This window comes from Agelaius tricolor, unplaced genomic scaffold (genome assembly GCF_023055355.1).
Source record: "Agelaius tricolor isolate 1412-34295 unplaced genomic scaffold, bAgeTri1.0.p SCAF_8, whole genome shotgun sequence".
In the NCBI taxonomy this organism is placed as follows: Eukaryota; Metazoa; Chordata; class Aves; order Passeriformes; family Icteridae; genus Agelaius; species Agelaius tricolor.
Genome location: NW_027269268.1, coordinates 23,356,374 through 23,371,778, shown reverse-complemented (window position 1 = coordinate 23,371,778; position 15,405 = coordinate 23,356,374). Strand labels below are relative to the sequence as shown.

General features: G+C 41.5%; 1 protein-coding gene and 1 long non-coding RNA gene across 8 annotated transcripts in view; both read right to left on the bottom strand.

Annotated features, from left to right (window-relative positions):
* Positions 1-3,589, bottom strand: part of RAPGEF2 (Rap guanine nucleotide exchange factor 2) — a 184,654-nt gene extending 181,065 nt beyond the window's left edge. For 5 of the 7 annotated variants that reach the window (XM_071431967.1, XM_071431969.1, XM_071431972.1 and 2 more), the window contains exon 1: positions 3,127-3,588. In XM_071431967.1, the coding sequence (XP_071288068.1) occupies positions 3,127-3,195 (69 nt within the window). In that variant the 5' untranslated portion in view covers positions 3,196-3,588. Of the gene's footprint in view, positions 1-3,126 lie in introns of all 7 variants that reach the window. The other 2 variants (XM_071431977.1, XM_071431970.1) reach the window with 2 other exon arrangements.
* A 799-nt stretch (positions 3,590-4,388) lies between these two features.
* LOC139592309 (uncharacterized) lies at positions 4,389-14,330 on the bottom strand. Its single transcript, XR_011679957.1, has 3 exons — positions 14,040-14,330; positions 9,735-9,802; positions 4,389-7,786 (listed from the first exon to the last, which is right to left on the bottom strand). It is a non-coding gene; the product is annotated as an uncharacterized lncRNA (long non-coding RNA).
* Between the last annotated feature and the right edge of the window lie 1,075 nt (positions 14,331-15,405).

The following is a 15,405-nucleotide window of genomic DNA, read 5'->3' as shown; positions in this document are numbered from 1 at the left end:
GCTACACCAGTATCAAACTGCATGCTTTCTGAAATGACCTATGATGCCAAAAAGAATTTGTTTTGTAAAGACTTAAAGCTATAACAGTCCATGCAAAAGGACGTCAGGAGAGAAAAAAACTAGATCTCGATTACTCACAGCTCAAGGGCATAAAACCATTTGTAATTTATGAACATTTAAAAGTTAGATTCCCCAAAGTAGTTAAATTAACTTCCTAGTTCACGTCTTCAAAGAGAAAATGAATAGTTTAATACATCAATTAAAGAGAAGAGGTACACAACAGGCATGTTAAAGTACAGGCCACATATATATCCTTTTCTTTTATTTCTCATTTTCTTTAGCCAACAGAATATTAGTTGTGATTCACAAAAGTCAGGAACACTCTGTAAAGGAGGATATACCAAAGAGATATAAAGTTACAAATTTACAAAAGCAATTGCAGAATACACTGTTTATCTCAAGGAAAAAAAAAAAATCAGTTCAATCCAAAATTACCAAGATACTTTTGCACTACAAAAGTTCAAGCCAAGTGAAGTTTGCTTTGCCCAACAATGTTTATCAGACCTACTTCTCAAAGTTGTGCATACTGGCTATCATTCTGTCACTCCTGTCCTCTGAGCCTGCAGTGAAGGCATGGTGCCAAATTTGCACCCTGACAGTCCAGGGTGAATTGTAATGTCAAACAGATATTTACCTCATCATGGTTTGGGAGAAGCTGAGCCCCAAAGAGTTTGTTAACATAAGCAAGAAGCAAATATGCTACTAACATACTTCTCTTGCTATTTCCTGCACTGACACGAATATGATAAATATATTTTCTCTTTTCAACCCTCCCTTGACTTTAAAAAAGCCTCATGACTTCCAAAAGTCAAAATTAAGTAGCTATCTTTTAGAGATAGCATAGCAAGGACAGGAAAATACAAGTAAAGAAACAATAAGTTACTTTAAGGGAAGAAGGAAAAACAAGGTCTTTGTATTTTTCTATGTATTTTTTTTCCTTTTTACATAATGATGAAAGATGATGTGCATAAGCATATTTCTTTCAAATTCCAATACTGTTGTAAAATAAAATCAAACAGAGAACCAAGAGCAGAAAATTAATACACACAATTCAACATGGACCACTTACAAAACACCAACCAAGTTTTCTGCTGCAAGCCCAGTCTCCCCAGCAGCAACAGGAGAGCACCACCACTTTCAAGTATTTCCAGTGCTAAGAACACATTAGATTTCCCACATACTTGGTCTTGTCTGTGGATTATTTTGGGCCAGTGTCAATTTCATGGATTTAAGGGTGGGTTTCTTTTCCTGTGGTGATTGCCACAGCAGGCTGCCAGCGTGCTGATTCGGGAAGTTTCACAGCACTAATGCAGCCCTGGTGTTCCCAATTTAGCTCTCTGCTCCGTGCCCTTCACTGGGCTTTATCCCTGCACTCAGGCTGGATTCTTCACTGCGTCATTTCTTACTTTCTGCCTTTTTGTGCTTCCTTATTATCCCTTCTAGACAGCAAGGCCAATTGGCAAGGACACGAGAAAGTTTAGTGGTTCACATGGCACAGACCATACCACAGGGAAAGCATCATCCCCCAAGCCCAGCCTGCTGGCCCCACGGCCTGACCCAGTGCTTTCTGAGCATCTGCCTGCATCTCTCCTCCTGAGCACCCCAAATGCTTCCATAACCATGTCCCGAGGCTGGACACTGCCTGTAGGCACCCCCCAGCTGCAAGCTATGTCTCTACCAATTCAAGTGACCTCGCTGCAAGTTTGCAGAGAGTGTCTTCTCCAGGACAGAGCACTCGGCCTCCTTCAGCTTTCACAACACACTGAAGGGCTGGGTCCAGCACTGAAGGCAAACAGACATTTGGAAAAGGTCAAACAAGGACAGAGAAACAAGTTTAGCACTACAAAAACATGTTCCAGAAGCAGTTTCCTTTTTTATATAAAAGAAAAAAAAAAGAGTTGCCAAAAAGGCATGCCACATATGATGCCTATGCAGTCAGTATGTTTTTCCATGAGAAGTTTTATTTTCTGACACATATTCCATGAAGAAGGGGATAAAAATAACATTACCACAATGACGTATCTATAGTAGGAGGAATGACTTATGGGTGCTGAGCAAAAGTCAAGGTTTCCTCTTTGCCCCAATTTAAAATCATCACCAGCCAGTCAGACGCCTGCCAAAACAATCAGTAACAGCATCTCTTCCCCAAAACCCGAATACAGGGACTGCTCAGAGAGCAGGACAAGCCTTTAGAAAATAGGACAGATGGCATTACAACTCTAAGCAAAGTAACTCCTTGTATCATTAGCTATTGAACCGCGGCTTGATGTGGGGATCAGTGTAAAGCTTATTAGTCTTTAGACAGTTGGCAGCAACAGCCACTGCAGCAACCGTTCGGGAGCAGAAGGAACTCATTCACTTTGGTTGTTTTTCAGGTCATGTTAAGTCAAAATGTTTCTGTACGCACTCCACTCCCCAGCTTAACCTTTCTCAGCCTCTCTAAGCGCAACTACGCTTACAAACGGCTTCGACTCACACACTCCTCTGATAAAGAGGGCTCCAGGAGCACGGCGCAGGTATCTAAAAAATTCCTGCCTGGTGCCATTGTGTAAGGATTTCACCCTACTTTGGAGAGCAAGGACTTGCCAAGAATACCACTGACCTCAGCCCCTACATTATGAAACAGCGCTGCCAGCTCCAGCCAGCTATGTAAAAGTAGGGACTGAATTCAAATCCTGAGGCACCCGTACTCCGGGGCAATAACAAAACACACACACAGAGGGAGTAAAAAAAAAAAAAAAAATAAAAAAAATAAAAAAAATAAAGGGAAAAAAGAAAAAGCACACCACCGAAAAATTATACTCTAAGTTCATTTTCTTTTTACCGGAAGCAACCCTCAAAACAAACCCAGCTGGCGTTTCTCCCTCTCCTTCCCCCAAAATTAGGGAGCAGGAGGAAAGTTGTCGCGTTAATGCGCGCCTTCCCTTCCCGGGAGCTGCCGGCCGGGCATTCAGCGCTGGGGAGTGCGGCGGGGGCTGGCAGGGGCTCAGCCCTGCCCGCGGGGCTCGGGGCTGCCCCGGCCGGGGCTGCGCGGGAGCCGCGGGGTCCGGGGCGAGGGGCGCTCACCTGGGGGCTCCGCTCCGCCGGGTTCTTCATCACCGCCTGGCGGAAGCTGTTATCCACGTAGGACGCCATCGCGCCCCGGCTGCCTCCCGCCGCCGCCCGGGAGGCGCTGGGGGAGGGCGGCCGCGGCCTGGCGCTGCGCGGCCGGAGCGCGGGGCGAGCAGCGAGCGGGGAGGCGGCGGCGGCGCGCAGGCAGCGCGGGCTCAGCAGCGCCGCCGCCCGGAGCTGCTGCAGGCGGCGGCCGAGCCCCGCCGGTGGCAGCGGCGGCGGCGGCGGCGACAAGGGCTCGGCGCTCCCTCTCGAGCCGGCTCTACGCCTCCCGCCGGCCCGCTCCGCCGCATCCCCTCGGGCAGCAGCGTCGGCGTCGCCTCCTCCCTCCTCTTCCTCCTCCTCCCATCCGGGCTGATGGGGGGCTCCGCGCCCGCCTCGGCGACGGGGAAGTTGCCGGCTCGGGGAGGCGGAGCGGCGGGGGGCGGGCCGGGGCGGGCCGGAGCAGGGAGGGAAGGAGGGAGGGGGGCGGGTCGCCGGGGGTCGCGGCCGGCGGGGTCCCCTCCGGCGGCGGTGCCTCAGCATCCTCCCCCTGGGAACGCGGCCTTGCCCGGTTTAAACACCAAAAAGAAGTGCGAGCGGCCGCCGCCATGGTCCCCAGGGACGCGCATCATCGCGGTGCTCCCTGGTCACCGATACCAGCAATGGGCAAGCTGGACGCCAAAAATAAATAAATAAATAAATAAATAAAGACTTGATCTGCCGAGTCTAGTGACTTCGGGGAGGCCACCTGTTGTCACGCTTCTCCAAAGTAATCCGTATCAGCCGGCTGTCCCCTCTGTCATTGCTATATGGGGTAAAAACGAGGGAGGGAGGGGTGTGAAATCGTTAATTTATCACTGTTCTGGGGGTTATTTAGAGGCGGATGCTCCTCACGTGAACTTTAGTTTTTTAAGAATAAAGGGTCTCGCAACATGGCTGATTTTCTTTGTTTACCACGACACCGAGCACGTCTCAGCAGCAGCCTGACAAACGCGAAGCATGGCAGTATTATTAGCGTGCCATTAGCGGCAGGGTAATACTATTAATGTATTTGCTTTCACAAGTGATGTGTACCCTTCGCTGATACGGATCACGCAATGTAAATAATGTCAACACTAATAAATCTGCTTAATTCCCAGTCACTAGAAGTCACATTTCAATTCCAAGTAAGGTAGTGTCATCTTTATTTGATTCTTTTCATTTGTGAAATTTCCCAGGGATAACCATCTTTTCCTTACAAAGCATACACTGCTAGTAGTCCCAGGAGAAAATATGTTACACTTTTAGACATAAGTGGCTCTCAAAAATGCTGTGTCTTCAGACAGTAATCTACTAAACCTACTCAGTTTCTAGATATGGCTCATTAACAAGGATAGCTCTTTGGGCTAATCCTACTCAGATGTGTCAGCAAAATATTTTTGCAGTAATACCAATTATTCTGGGTAGATCATGGGAAAATACTAGGGAGTGCTCCACATTCCCTACATCTTGCTTATTGGTGCTTACTATAAGTCCTTGTGGGGGATTTTTAATTTTCTTTTTTTTTTTTTTTTTAGTAACAGATTGGAAATGCCATGTCCTTTGCCCTAAAAAAATAACAGTTTAAATATGCCTTGTGTTCATCATCCAGAGATGATAATAATTCCTTCAAATGAATCAAGCCTGCAGCTATAGAAAAGTGCCAGCTTTTCTGAAGCTCAGTTTACCAATCCGGAGTGCTGGAATTCCCTTTTTTTGGGGGCATATGTATAGGAGGAGTGCCACAGGAATGTGAGGAATGCTCTCTTGGGCTTCACTCCTCAATCACTTCAGGGCACCCATTCCCTGCTGCTGCAGCCTAGCTTGCCTGACATCTTTATATCTCTACATCAAAACAGAGCTACCCACTCTATTTTAATATGCAATTATCTTTCATTTCAGACCTATTAGCTGTAACAGCACCAAGTCAAGTGTTTTGCTCTGGTTAATTTTTTGCTGTGCTGTCTGGTAGCACAATACCTGTGATTCATAGGGATGTTTCACATCAGAGAATGGGATTTCAGGGCTCTCATTGTATTCTGATCAGTGTCACAAATCTCAGTGGTTATAGATCTGTGTCAAAGGCCTATGACACTCTACATGAATTGTTATAAATGGGAATGAATGAAAGAAGAGAATTGTACATAGAGAACTATGTACAAATATACTCAACAATGTCTCGATAATATTTAAGGATGTGTTGTGTTAACACCTTTTTTAGTGTCTGTAAGCAACATATTTGTATAATGCAAATACTTCTGATTATTCATATCCTCCATGGCAGATACTAGCATGTCCTTTATGCTGGGCTTTTTCTCTTGCTGAAATCAGTCTAGTTATTTCTGAATGGAAAAAAAAAACCCCAACAATAAATCAGTAAATAATCATCAAGATTCAGAGTAAGGACAGTTATTACTTGAGAAAACATGCAATTATCTCCAGAAACCCCCATTTTTCACTACAAGTATCCAACAAAACATAATTTACGGTATCAAATGTTCTTGCAACTTACATTTTCTCTTAGTCTCACTCTCTTCCTGTTTTCCAGCTTCAACAAAAAATCAGTGTGATTTAAAATACACATATATACCAGGACATGCCATTCATTTTGCTTATTGGTTACTCTTCAGGTTAGGTAATACTCTTCAGGTGTTATCTAGTCTTATGCTAATTTACAGTGGAGTGGGTTTTTTTGGGAAGGGAAGAGGGGTGTTTTCCTGGTCATGTTAATACATTACACAGGTTTCCTACTCATCTTACACCAGGAGACCAAGAGTTAACTGTAGATGCACAGTACATATGATGTTGATATTTCAACAGTATGAAAAGGCTGCAACACAAAATATGACAGCTCAGCATAATATCTTTTTGGCTAGCTATAAGTAATAGCTATATTATTTTATAGAAGCATTTTGCCTTAGGAATACAGGGTATCTCCCCTCCTGAATATGTCCATTTCTTTCAAGAGGTAATTTGAAATGGTCAGGTCAAACAGCTACTAAAATGCTAAGAAAACAAATTCTGCAGTTCTGGGAGCATTTTGTTCATTTGCTAAACCTCATTTTTAAGAAGATATACTTCAAAAAGCTTGCACTTGGCTTAGCCACATTTGTTTCAATTCATTACACCTGTAGTTAGTCACCCACAGTTAAATGCTTGGTTTGCTAGAGATGCACCAGTCTGTCTTGGTAAAAAATAAAAGATTGCCACTTGGAGGGAGTTTAGCAAGTTACATACAGTCTATATGGTTATAAGCCCAGGAATGCTCCTTTCTCCCATTTCTTGGGTAGGTACTTGTTTCCATCTACCTCCTGGAGATGGCATGGCAGCTGCAGCAGATTCATGCAGTTAAACCCCAGCCCTCAGGATTACCCCTCTCCTTCCCAGATCTTTCCTGGCACCTTCTTGGCAACCATAAAAAGATACTTCCATAACTATTAGTGGAGGTAGACAGTTATAGGGGAACAGAGGTATTGGCCTGGTGAACCCCTCCAGAGCTGACCTTGAGAACAGTAGCCATCCCCTCTGGACTGAGCAGAAGCCAATTTTGTCAGATTTTAAGTCAAAGATTAATTATTTTACATACAAGTAAAACCACTACAAAGGGGAGGTGATCTTATCCTTCAAGTAAGATTAGCCTCTATGCTCTCTCTTTAGGGTGGCACCATTTCCAAGAATGACTCTCACCTTTTGGGACTTATACATGGCTGGGATTACTACCACTTGCAATTCCAGTTTTTAGTACCTTTTGCATTATGATGAAGGGCATGGGAGTTTGCTTGTTTGCATGTTTGTTTGTCTGTTTGTTTGGGTGGCTTTTTCTGTTAATTTTTTACATAACATCCCCTGTCATTGTGGATATTTGTCATACAGTAATCGCTTATGTATGGGCGCAATATGGAACAACCACTCTGCATCTCTGATAGATAGAAAGCTAACACAGACCATAGTAAAATAATCCTTGAATGTTTACTGCAGGTTTTATGATCCTTTTATACTCATAAGATGTATGAAATTCTAAAGGTTACAAAAGAGAATGTGGCCTGTACCATAAAGGAAAAATCATTCTTTGTTTTTTTCTTGAAGGAAAAACTGAAGAATTTTTGACTGCTATAATGCATTTCAGATATTTATTCAGAATTTGCCACTATTTGCATAGCTACATTTGGGAATATTTATCATTAAACTTCTGCTTTAGCTGCAGATGTATGCAAACCAGCTTTAGCTAGTTAGATTAATACTAGAGAAACAGCATGTATTGTCCAAGTATTTACATGATCTTGGAGAGGAATTCACAGTCCACACAGTGCTCCCTTCAGCTGTACTGATAAAGGTGCCCAAACAAAAGGAAAGGTGGCTGTGCTGCAGCAGCAGCACCCAGGAGGCCTGTGCTGCACACTGTGTGAGCACTGAACAAATCAGCAGCAACTCTGGAAGGTCAAGCGTGTGTTTCTGAAGCTCTGGAACATCTACACAAACTTTCTCTGTGCTTGTGACCACGGTACAGGTCTGCCCCTCATCCCTCAGGAGTAAAAGTGGTGATGGGAGGTCTTCTATCCTGGTATGGGAAGGTGTGCTCCAGATCTCATGTCAACATCTGCCCCAGCTTCTCCTTCTGTGAAAAGAGACACCAAACCAGCAACTAAACTCCTGAGATATAAAGAAGCACAGCAAAGCGCTGTTTCTAGTAACAGTAGCAGCAGCATTTTGAGGTTTTTTTTAACAGAAAATGAACCACAGAGAGACAGTGAGATTGCATCTTTTGCACATGAGGATGTGTGGTGGAAGAGGTTGGTTCGGTGGCACTGTACGAAGCACACAGCAATAAGTCAGTGCTTCACTCCTGGTGTGCTCTGGGACAGGCTGCCAGTGTGGAGAGGTCTCTGTGTGGGTCTCAAATTGCACCTGCTACACAGTGGCAAAAGTATCAGAGAGACTAAAGCCAATGTTGTTTTAGATAGATGACACTTTCTGAATAATGTATAGGTTAAAAAATGCACTCCATTCCTTTCCAAATAGTCATCCATCAACTAACATAGGCAGGATACACATAGGAACCATTTCAGCTGTTGAATGTATATCATAACAGTTTCATGAACTATATATTTGGTGTCACGTGTATTTCAAAAAATGTATTTCAGTAAACGACATCTCAAATAAGGAAAAAATATTTCCTTCTAACTCATTGCCTTTGAAATTTAAATTACTGAACAAATTAAAGCCCAAACTTACATTTCATTATTTTACACTAGACCAATATATTTCCTAAGAGAAAGCACAAGTTTACTCTTTCTGAAATAACTATAATTGCATTATTTAAAATAATCTTTTGAAGTTTCTACAACCCAAATATTACATGATTATGTGAAAGAATCAAAAGTAGAAATTGTCTAAAAGTCAAATATAGATGGGATTACTATTTATTCAAAGCTGGCCAAGTCTTTAAAAAAATTTCATTCATACATATTAATGATAGATAGCCAGATGATCATTATTATCCAACAATACTGCTTTTCATAAAACACTCAATGATAAAGTTACCTAATAGATCATGCAGAATGATAAATAAAACATGTAAAGCTCTGCTAGGAAAATGAAAAACATAGGAACTTTATTCCTGCACCAGAATATAAAATATTTATATGAGAAAAAAATGTTGTTAACATTGTTATTAAGACCTTTTGCTCTCAGTGCTCTGTTTTCAGTACTAGGGTTCTATACTAATTGCCTAATTTTCACTGGCTGCCATCAGAAACCTTTTCATTTTTCTAAAGTCAGATATATTATATATTATATATTATATATTATATATTATATATTATATATTATATATTATATATTATATATTATATATTAATTATATATTATATATTATTGAAGCATTTGTCTTCAGCTTGTACTAGCTGTTTAAAAAAATATGAATATATTTATAACTTATGGCATTACTGGAGGGCATTATTCTACAAATTAATTTTACAGCTGGTAGCATTTTTCCATAATGAATTATTGATTAATTATTCCAGATATTGCCCGTCCTCGCTCCAGCACCAAGCACTTACTGCACTGCTAAGTCAGCCCATGCTAGAGCTATTCCTTGGACCAAGTCCCCAAACACCACATTCCTGTCAGTTTTCACCTCTTTGCTCTTGTCACCATCTTCCACAGAAATCATCCACACTCCTCCCTGCTTAACACACTGTGGTGAATCACAAACACGTTCCAACATAATACTGCCAGCACTTATTAGAAGAGCATTTGCATTTACATTGCTTCCTAACAACCTTTATGAATTATTGCTTTGCCTTGAAATTAATAGTCATTGTAGATACTGTTTATGTGGCTCAGCCTCCTTCATCCTTCAGTCACCATTTAGATCTGTTCAAAGCATATGGGGATGTGTGGGTGTGTACTTAAGTGAATGTTTCTCTGCTGTGCATACATATCCTGGCAAAGCATATTCACACCTATATCATAATGTGACAAGTACTAGGTACCAATTTAAATGGATAGAATCAGCTTTAAGTTCAGTGAGTTCTATAAAAGTTGGTGTTTTTGTTACTTACAAATTAGTGATACCAGACTCCATTGATTTGTGTTCCATCTATTCTTCCAGGAAGAAACCATCCAATAACTGGAATAAAAGAGTTTTAAAATCCAGTTTTACTCTGTCCAAAGAAAGCATATTCCAGGTAAATGGACACTGAGTTAAGCTACCAAGGTGATCTAAGCTTATTGTGAAATTGTTTTGATCATTCTGGACAATTTAATGAAAATATGCACACCTTGTGTGTGCAGAGCTCCTCACTGAACCTGTATTCAAAGAATATTCTTTGCAGACAGATCATAAAAAAATTACAGACTTCAGGTTCAAAACACTATTATGACCAAATCTGTTTTGTAGATTCTACAGTCTCTGTTAATGTCAGCAGTGAAAATTAAGACTTTCTATTCCTTTCCTTTTGTAATGTACTTAATACAAAGAGATCCCTACTTCCACTGCAACCTTCAGCTTCTGTACAAATGCATAATGATAAACTCAAGGATAAAATTCAGTTGTCCTCCAGTAACACAAGAAATCCTCCAGTAACACAAAAACAGAGACATGAAGGACCAGACAAAAACAAGCAGTACTGCACTCTTCAGCAGTCACTAGCTCTGAGGTAGAAGTTTACACAACGTATTCCCTGTGTTTCTTGGATCTAAGACAGATAGCAACAACTTATCACTTTCCCTCAGGGTTTTTATGTTAATTTTGTTATTTGTTTCATTTATGTAACAGATACTCGTAATACTCCTTAAACATTCAGCAGCTAGCTGTGATAAACACTATCTTCCTACTTCTGCAACAACTGATTTGTGCTGAGAACATGCACCATTGCCTTCTCGTGCGGAAGAACATGGGAACACACTGCCTGTTTCATTTTCCCTTTCTAGAAAAACAAATTAAAATAAGAAGATAAAGCCTCTGTCTTTGTTGCTGTGCTTAGCACAGCAAGTAGCAGAGGGAAGTTGCAGATGAAGATCTGTAGCCGACCAAGTATATCTTGTAAATAAGTTTTCTAGGTCAGGAAGGGAAACTGACATGTGGGAAGTAATTGGACAGAAAGAGGTAGTTGAGATTAACGCTTTGTGGCAAATAGATGACTCTCTGGAACATGCAACTTTTGAAAAATACAGGAACTCTCAAAGATTTTGTTGGAGAAAGCTATTTGCCAAGAATTTTCCTTTTTTTTTTTTTTTTTTTAGTTGGCCACTTACAAGACTACTGACATATGCTGGCACCTGACTGGCATGACGAGAGCCCTGTGCACTGCCACTGTAGCCACACTCCTGCTATCCATATTTAAATTTTATCCCTCTTCCTTCAACTCAAGCTGGCTGGAATGGAGACAGTCCTGTGTATTTAGTCTTTGGGATAAGGAAGTCTTGAAATACTTCATAAGTACCCTCCTGCAAATAAAGTGGAGGGTGGAGATTGGCATCCACCACGTGCTCTTGTTTGTGCACAAGCAGCATTCACACGAGGAAGCAGATTCTTCGGTGGGAGAAGAGCTGGGCTGGATCATTCTCCTGTTCAGCATATCTTTGTTTTACAGCCCAGGTCCTCAACTGATTAAAGCCCCTGTATTTCAATGAGACCAACAAAATCCTGCTAGTTTTAAGCAGCTAAGCACCTTCTCCCTGTCTCTGATCCCTGCTGGGCTTTTAAGGAGTTCTCACAGTGCTGCTGCAGAGGATGGTCTCCAGCTCAGGAAAATAATGCTCTGCTTGAAGCCCCCAGAGAGAGCCACCTCTCCAAGGTGCACTCAGCTGTGCCCTGGGCAGAGCTGCATGACGAACAACAAAACAATCCTGCCCCTGTTTGCCCAATGGCAACATCTGTGTCTCGTTAGCGACGCACAAACTGTTCAAACAGTTCTCCTCTCAGGTGGAAGTGAGCTGTGCAACTTCATTCCCTTGATGTGAGTAGCTGACAATGTTGCCTCGAGCCTTTGCATTAGTACTGCATTCAGGTATGAGCTTAGATTCCTCTTGCTAGGGAGCAGAGGAGTTGAAGCACAGGAGAAAATTTCAGCTTTAATTAATCTCTCTTGGTCCCTTGTGTTACAAAAATATTCTCAATGCTCCAGAAGTCAAGTTTTTACCTGGATACTTTGTTTATTTTCAAATAGACTTTCTGAAGTTTTATTTGAAGTACCTGTAATCCTCAACCCACACTCATCACTAATATACTCTCAGGGAGGGTCCCTCTCACCTTATATGTAAATCTCTGACCCTGATAGTGGGTTGATACTCCTGGTCAATATAAATACAATTGATTAAAACCACATATAACAGACCTTCAAAGTGCAAAGAGGGGCCTTTCAAGCAAAAATACCTTTTTTTTAAACCATCAATAAAGCTACAGCTAATCAGTTCATTTGAATTTGGTCTAAAAAGAAAAGGTATTTTTGCTTGAAAGCAAAAAGTAAAGTACTGAAGATATCCAAAGCTATGTATAGCTTTGGGCTATTCATTAAAATACTTCACAGGATAAGCACATGTATGTCTTTTCTTCAAAACTATACAGGTAAGTCATGGCCCTGAAAAAGTATCTCTTAATCTCAACCCAAATGATTAAGGTTAAATCATAAGGTATCTCCATCTTCTAGCAGGCATTTGCAACTCTTTTGAAAGCAACTGAAAAGACTTAATTGTCCTAGATGCACTCACTTGCACAATTATAAAGTGAAATCAGGTAGCTGGCATTAAAGGCTAAGGATGTAGGAACCATAAAAATGTGATAACTTGTTCCACTTGTAATTTCCCTTAAGAAAAATTTCACTAATTTATGTGCCCATCATTTCCCTGAATTTACCTGAAACACTGTATAGCAGTCATAAAACCAGAAAATTACCCACTTTTCCCTTTTCTCCAGAGTACTTTGTAGGGCCAGATACCTTTCTCAGAGAAACAAGAGGGAGATAAGATGGAATATCAAAGTATTCTGGAAAAAAATAAAAAAGAAACTTTTTTGGGGTTAAAAAAGCATATATAGCAGTTTATACCATTCCAACCCTTCACCCTACTGTAGCAGCACCAACCATGCAGTGCAGTCCTACGGGACACACCAGAGAGTTCAGTTACACTCAACATCTTTCCTGAGATGCTGCAGAGTCCTTCATTCTATTGGCACAACCATGCAGGTATTCACTCTGTGAAAAAACCCCAATAACCTGAAAGAAAGCAATGCTTCCCAAAGATAGGCCAGAGGGAACAGAATTAAAATATACACTTGCTTTAGCCTATCAAGCTTTTCCCTCTGCAGGGCTTGGCTAGACAGGCTATTTGCAATCTGTTTACCCAGAAAGCATAAGGTGGGTGTCTGTCTGTGGAGCAAATCCTTGTGCCTGTGGACTCCCCCAGGCAGCCCCTGCTGGTTTATTCAGAAGAGCCTCACCATCTCACAGCCTTAGCAACTATTCCTCATAGGGCCAAGTGGGCTGCTGTTTTCCAAGCAAAATTTTCCAGCTACCTCTGCAGGCCCTAAGGCCCACTGAGGTTACAAAGACCTTAAATGATGATTGTCAGACAGCCTTCGAGGTCTTGCCCACTTAGTTTAGAAACCACATCCCAGAGTGGTCCTGGCCAGGTTACCTGTGCTGGTCAACACTGGGGACTTCCACTGGCTTGTCTGTGCAAGGTAAAGCATGTCAGCACACTCATGCCAGTAGAAGCTCAGTGCAAATACATAATTATAAAGATATCTTTTGCTGCTACAGCTTATTTCAGCCTCCTCACTAAGATGAGCTACAATATTACAAGAATTTTCTGTGAAAAGGAGTTCATATTGGGACTGTTCAGGTTATTGGAACTGTTTTAATTATAATCATGCAGTCAAAGCAGAGGAAAAAAATAATCCTGCACTGTCCTTTCAACTGAGAAGGCATTTTTCATCATTCTTCCTATAATCATTTCCCTCTGTTTTGAAGTATGGTTTGAGGCAAGTGCTCCAAATCTTCTATCAAATTTGAGTTTCTTTGACAATCCCTGTGGGCTCCAGTTCTCCTGTATTAATTGAAGCTTAGTGCAGTAGCATATTTGGCCTCATAAATTTTAGAAATGCTGCATTTTTATCTAGTAGTACTATAACCTGAGATACATTTTAATTTTTGATGTCACTAATCGCTTCTTTCATGGGGGAAGGCATGTTGCCATGGTGAAGTCTTTTAACTTATTATTTTCCTAGGAACACATCACAGAAGAACATTAGGAAAGTGTAAATAATTCCTTCCTTTACAATGCTCACTGTGCTATACATCTTTGAACAAGTTACTAACATGTGTCCCTCCTTGTTATAACACACATAACAAAACTTGGGCACCTACCTTGTGGGGGTGTTTTGAGGGCTGGAGCTTGTAAAGTCCTTCTGAGGATAAAAAGCATTATATGAGCATTGAGCACTAATCTCAGCCATGTGGACAAGCCGTGCACATTCGAAGTAAAAACCTTTCTAATAACATCCATCTGTATCTTGAATACAAGAAAGAAATTGTAAGACAGCCTGTCAATGATCAAGGCTTTTTCATGCAGCTCACCCTACTGTTTGGCTGCTGGCCAGCTCAGAGAGCCTACTGAGGAAAATGGCTCTGAAGGAAAAAATGTGCATGTTAAGCAGAGGACAGCTTTTGTGAAGGGTGAGAAAAAACAAGACAAATACCCTTGAATACCAAAGCGCTCTCTGGTACATGAAGGAATGAAGTGAGACAAACTGTAAGGAAGAAACCACAGTAGGAGAAGCAGGAGCCTTCTCTTCTCACTAAAGATAACTCAAGCCTGTTTGCACTAAACTGCTGAGATAAAACACATTTCCACTTAAGGACCAAGACTGGTTTACATTAAGGATGTTACTTTGGAGAGAGGCCGGGAGAAGCCAGGGAAGGATTTATTTGGAACTGCAGCACCTAAACCAACCAAGAATGCATGTCAGCCTTCAAAACTCTATTAATGACATCATAAAGTCATTCAAAATGGTTTGTGGGGCAATGCAGCCGGATCTGAGCTTGCTGAGGGGATCTGAGCAGCTCTTCAGTGGCAGTGATTTTTCTTCAGTGGGACTTATCTCACTGGCAAAGGCACTTTAGCTCAGGGCACTGGCTCCCTTCTGTTACAAGCCCCTGTGCAGAGTCATCAGCAAATTCTTTTGCCTGATATATATATACACACACACATATATATGTATCCAATGTCAGAATTAGCCCCCTTACTTCCTCTCACCAGTCATCTACAGATTCATTTCACTCAAGCTGTGCTCCAGCTGTACAGCATTGCAGTGCTGCAACAAACATATGGAGTTTCAGCCAATAGTCCTTCCTTCACTTCCTACAGACTTTTAGTCTCTCTTTTTCCCTGCAATGCTTTGTGCCCTACCTCAGATGCAGCAGCATTTAACTGAAGTAAAATATGGTGGAATTAAACTAATGACAAGTAAATCTTAATCTATCATCCTACCTTTAGAGAATTTTGTGAGGAAAGATTTCTTGTCCTCCATTAAAATGTTTACCTGCAAGAGATTCCTCCTCTAAGAAATCATGATTTACATTTAGATAGCACCTTTTATTCTGACAGCTTGTCTTTACTGAAAAGTTGATTCCAGTCATGACTCCTGTGTAGCTTTTAATTCAAATTCCTGCCATATAGAAAGAACCCAAAACTAAATATTTAAGCAGCTTTTAATTCACATTATCTTGCCAC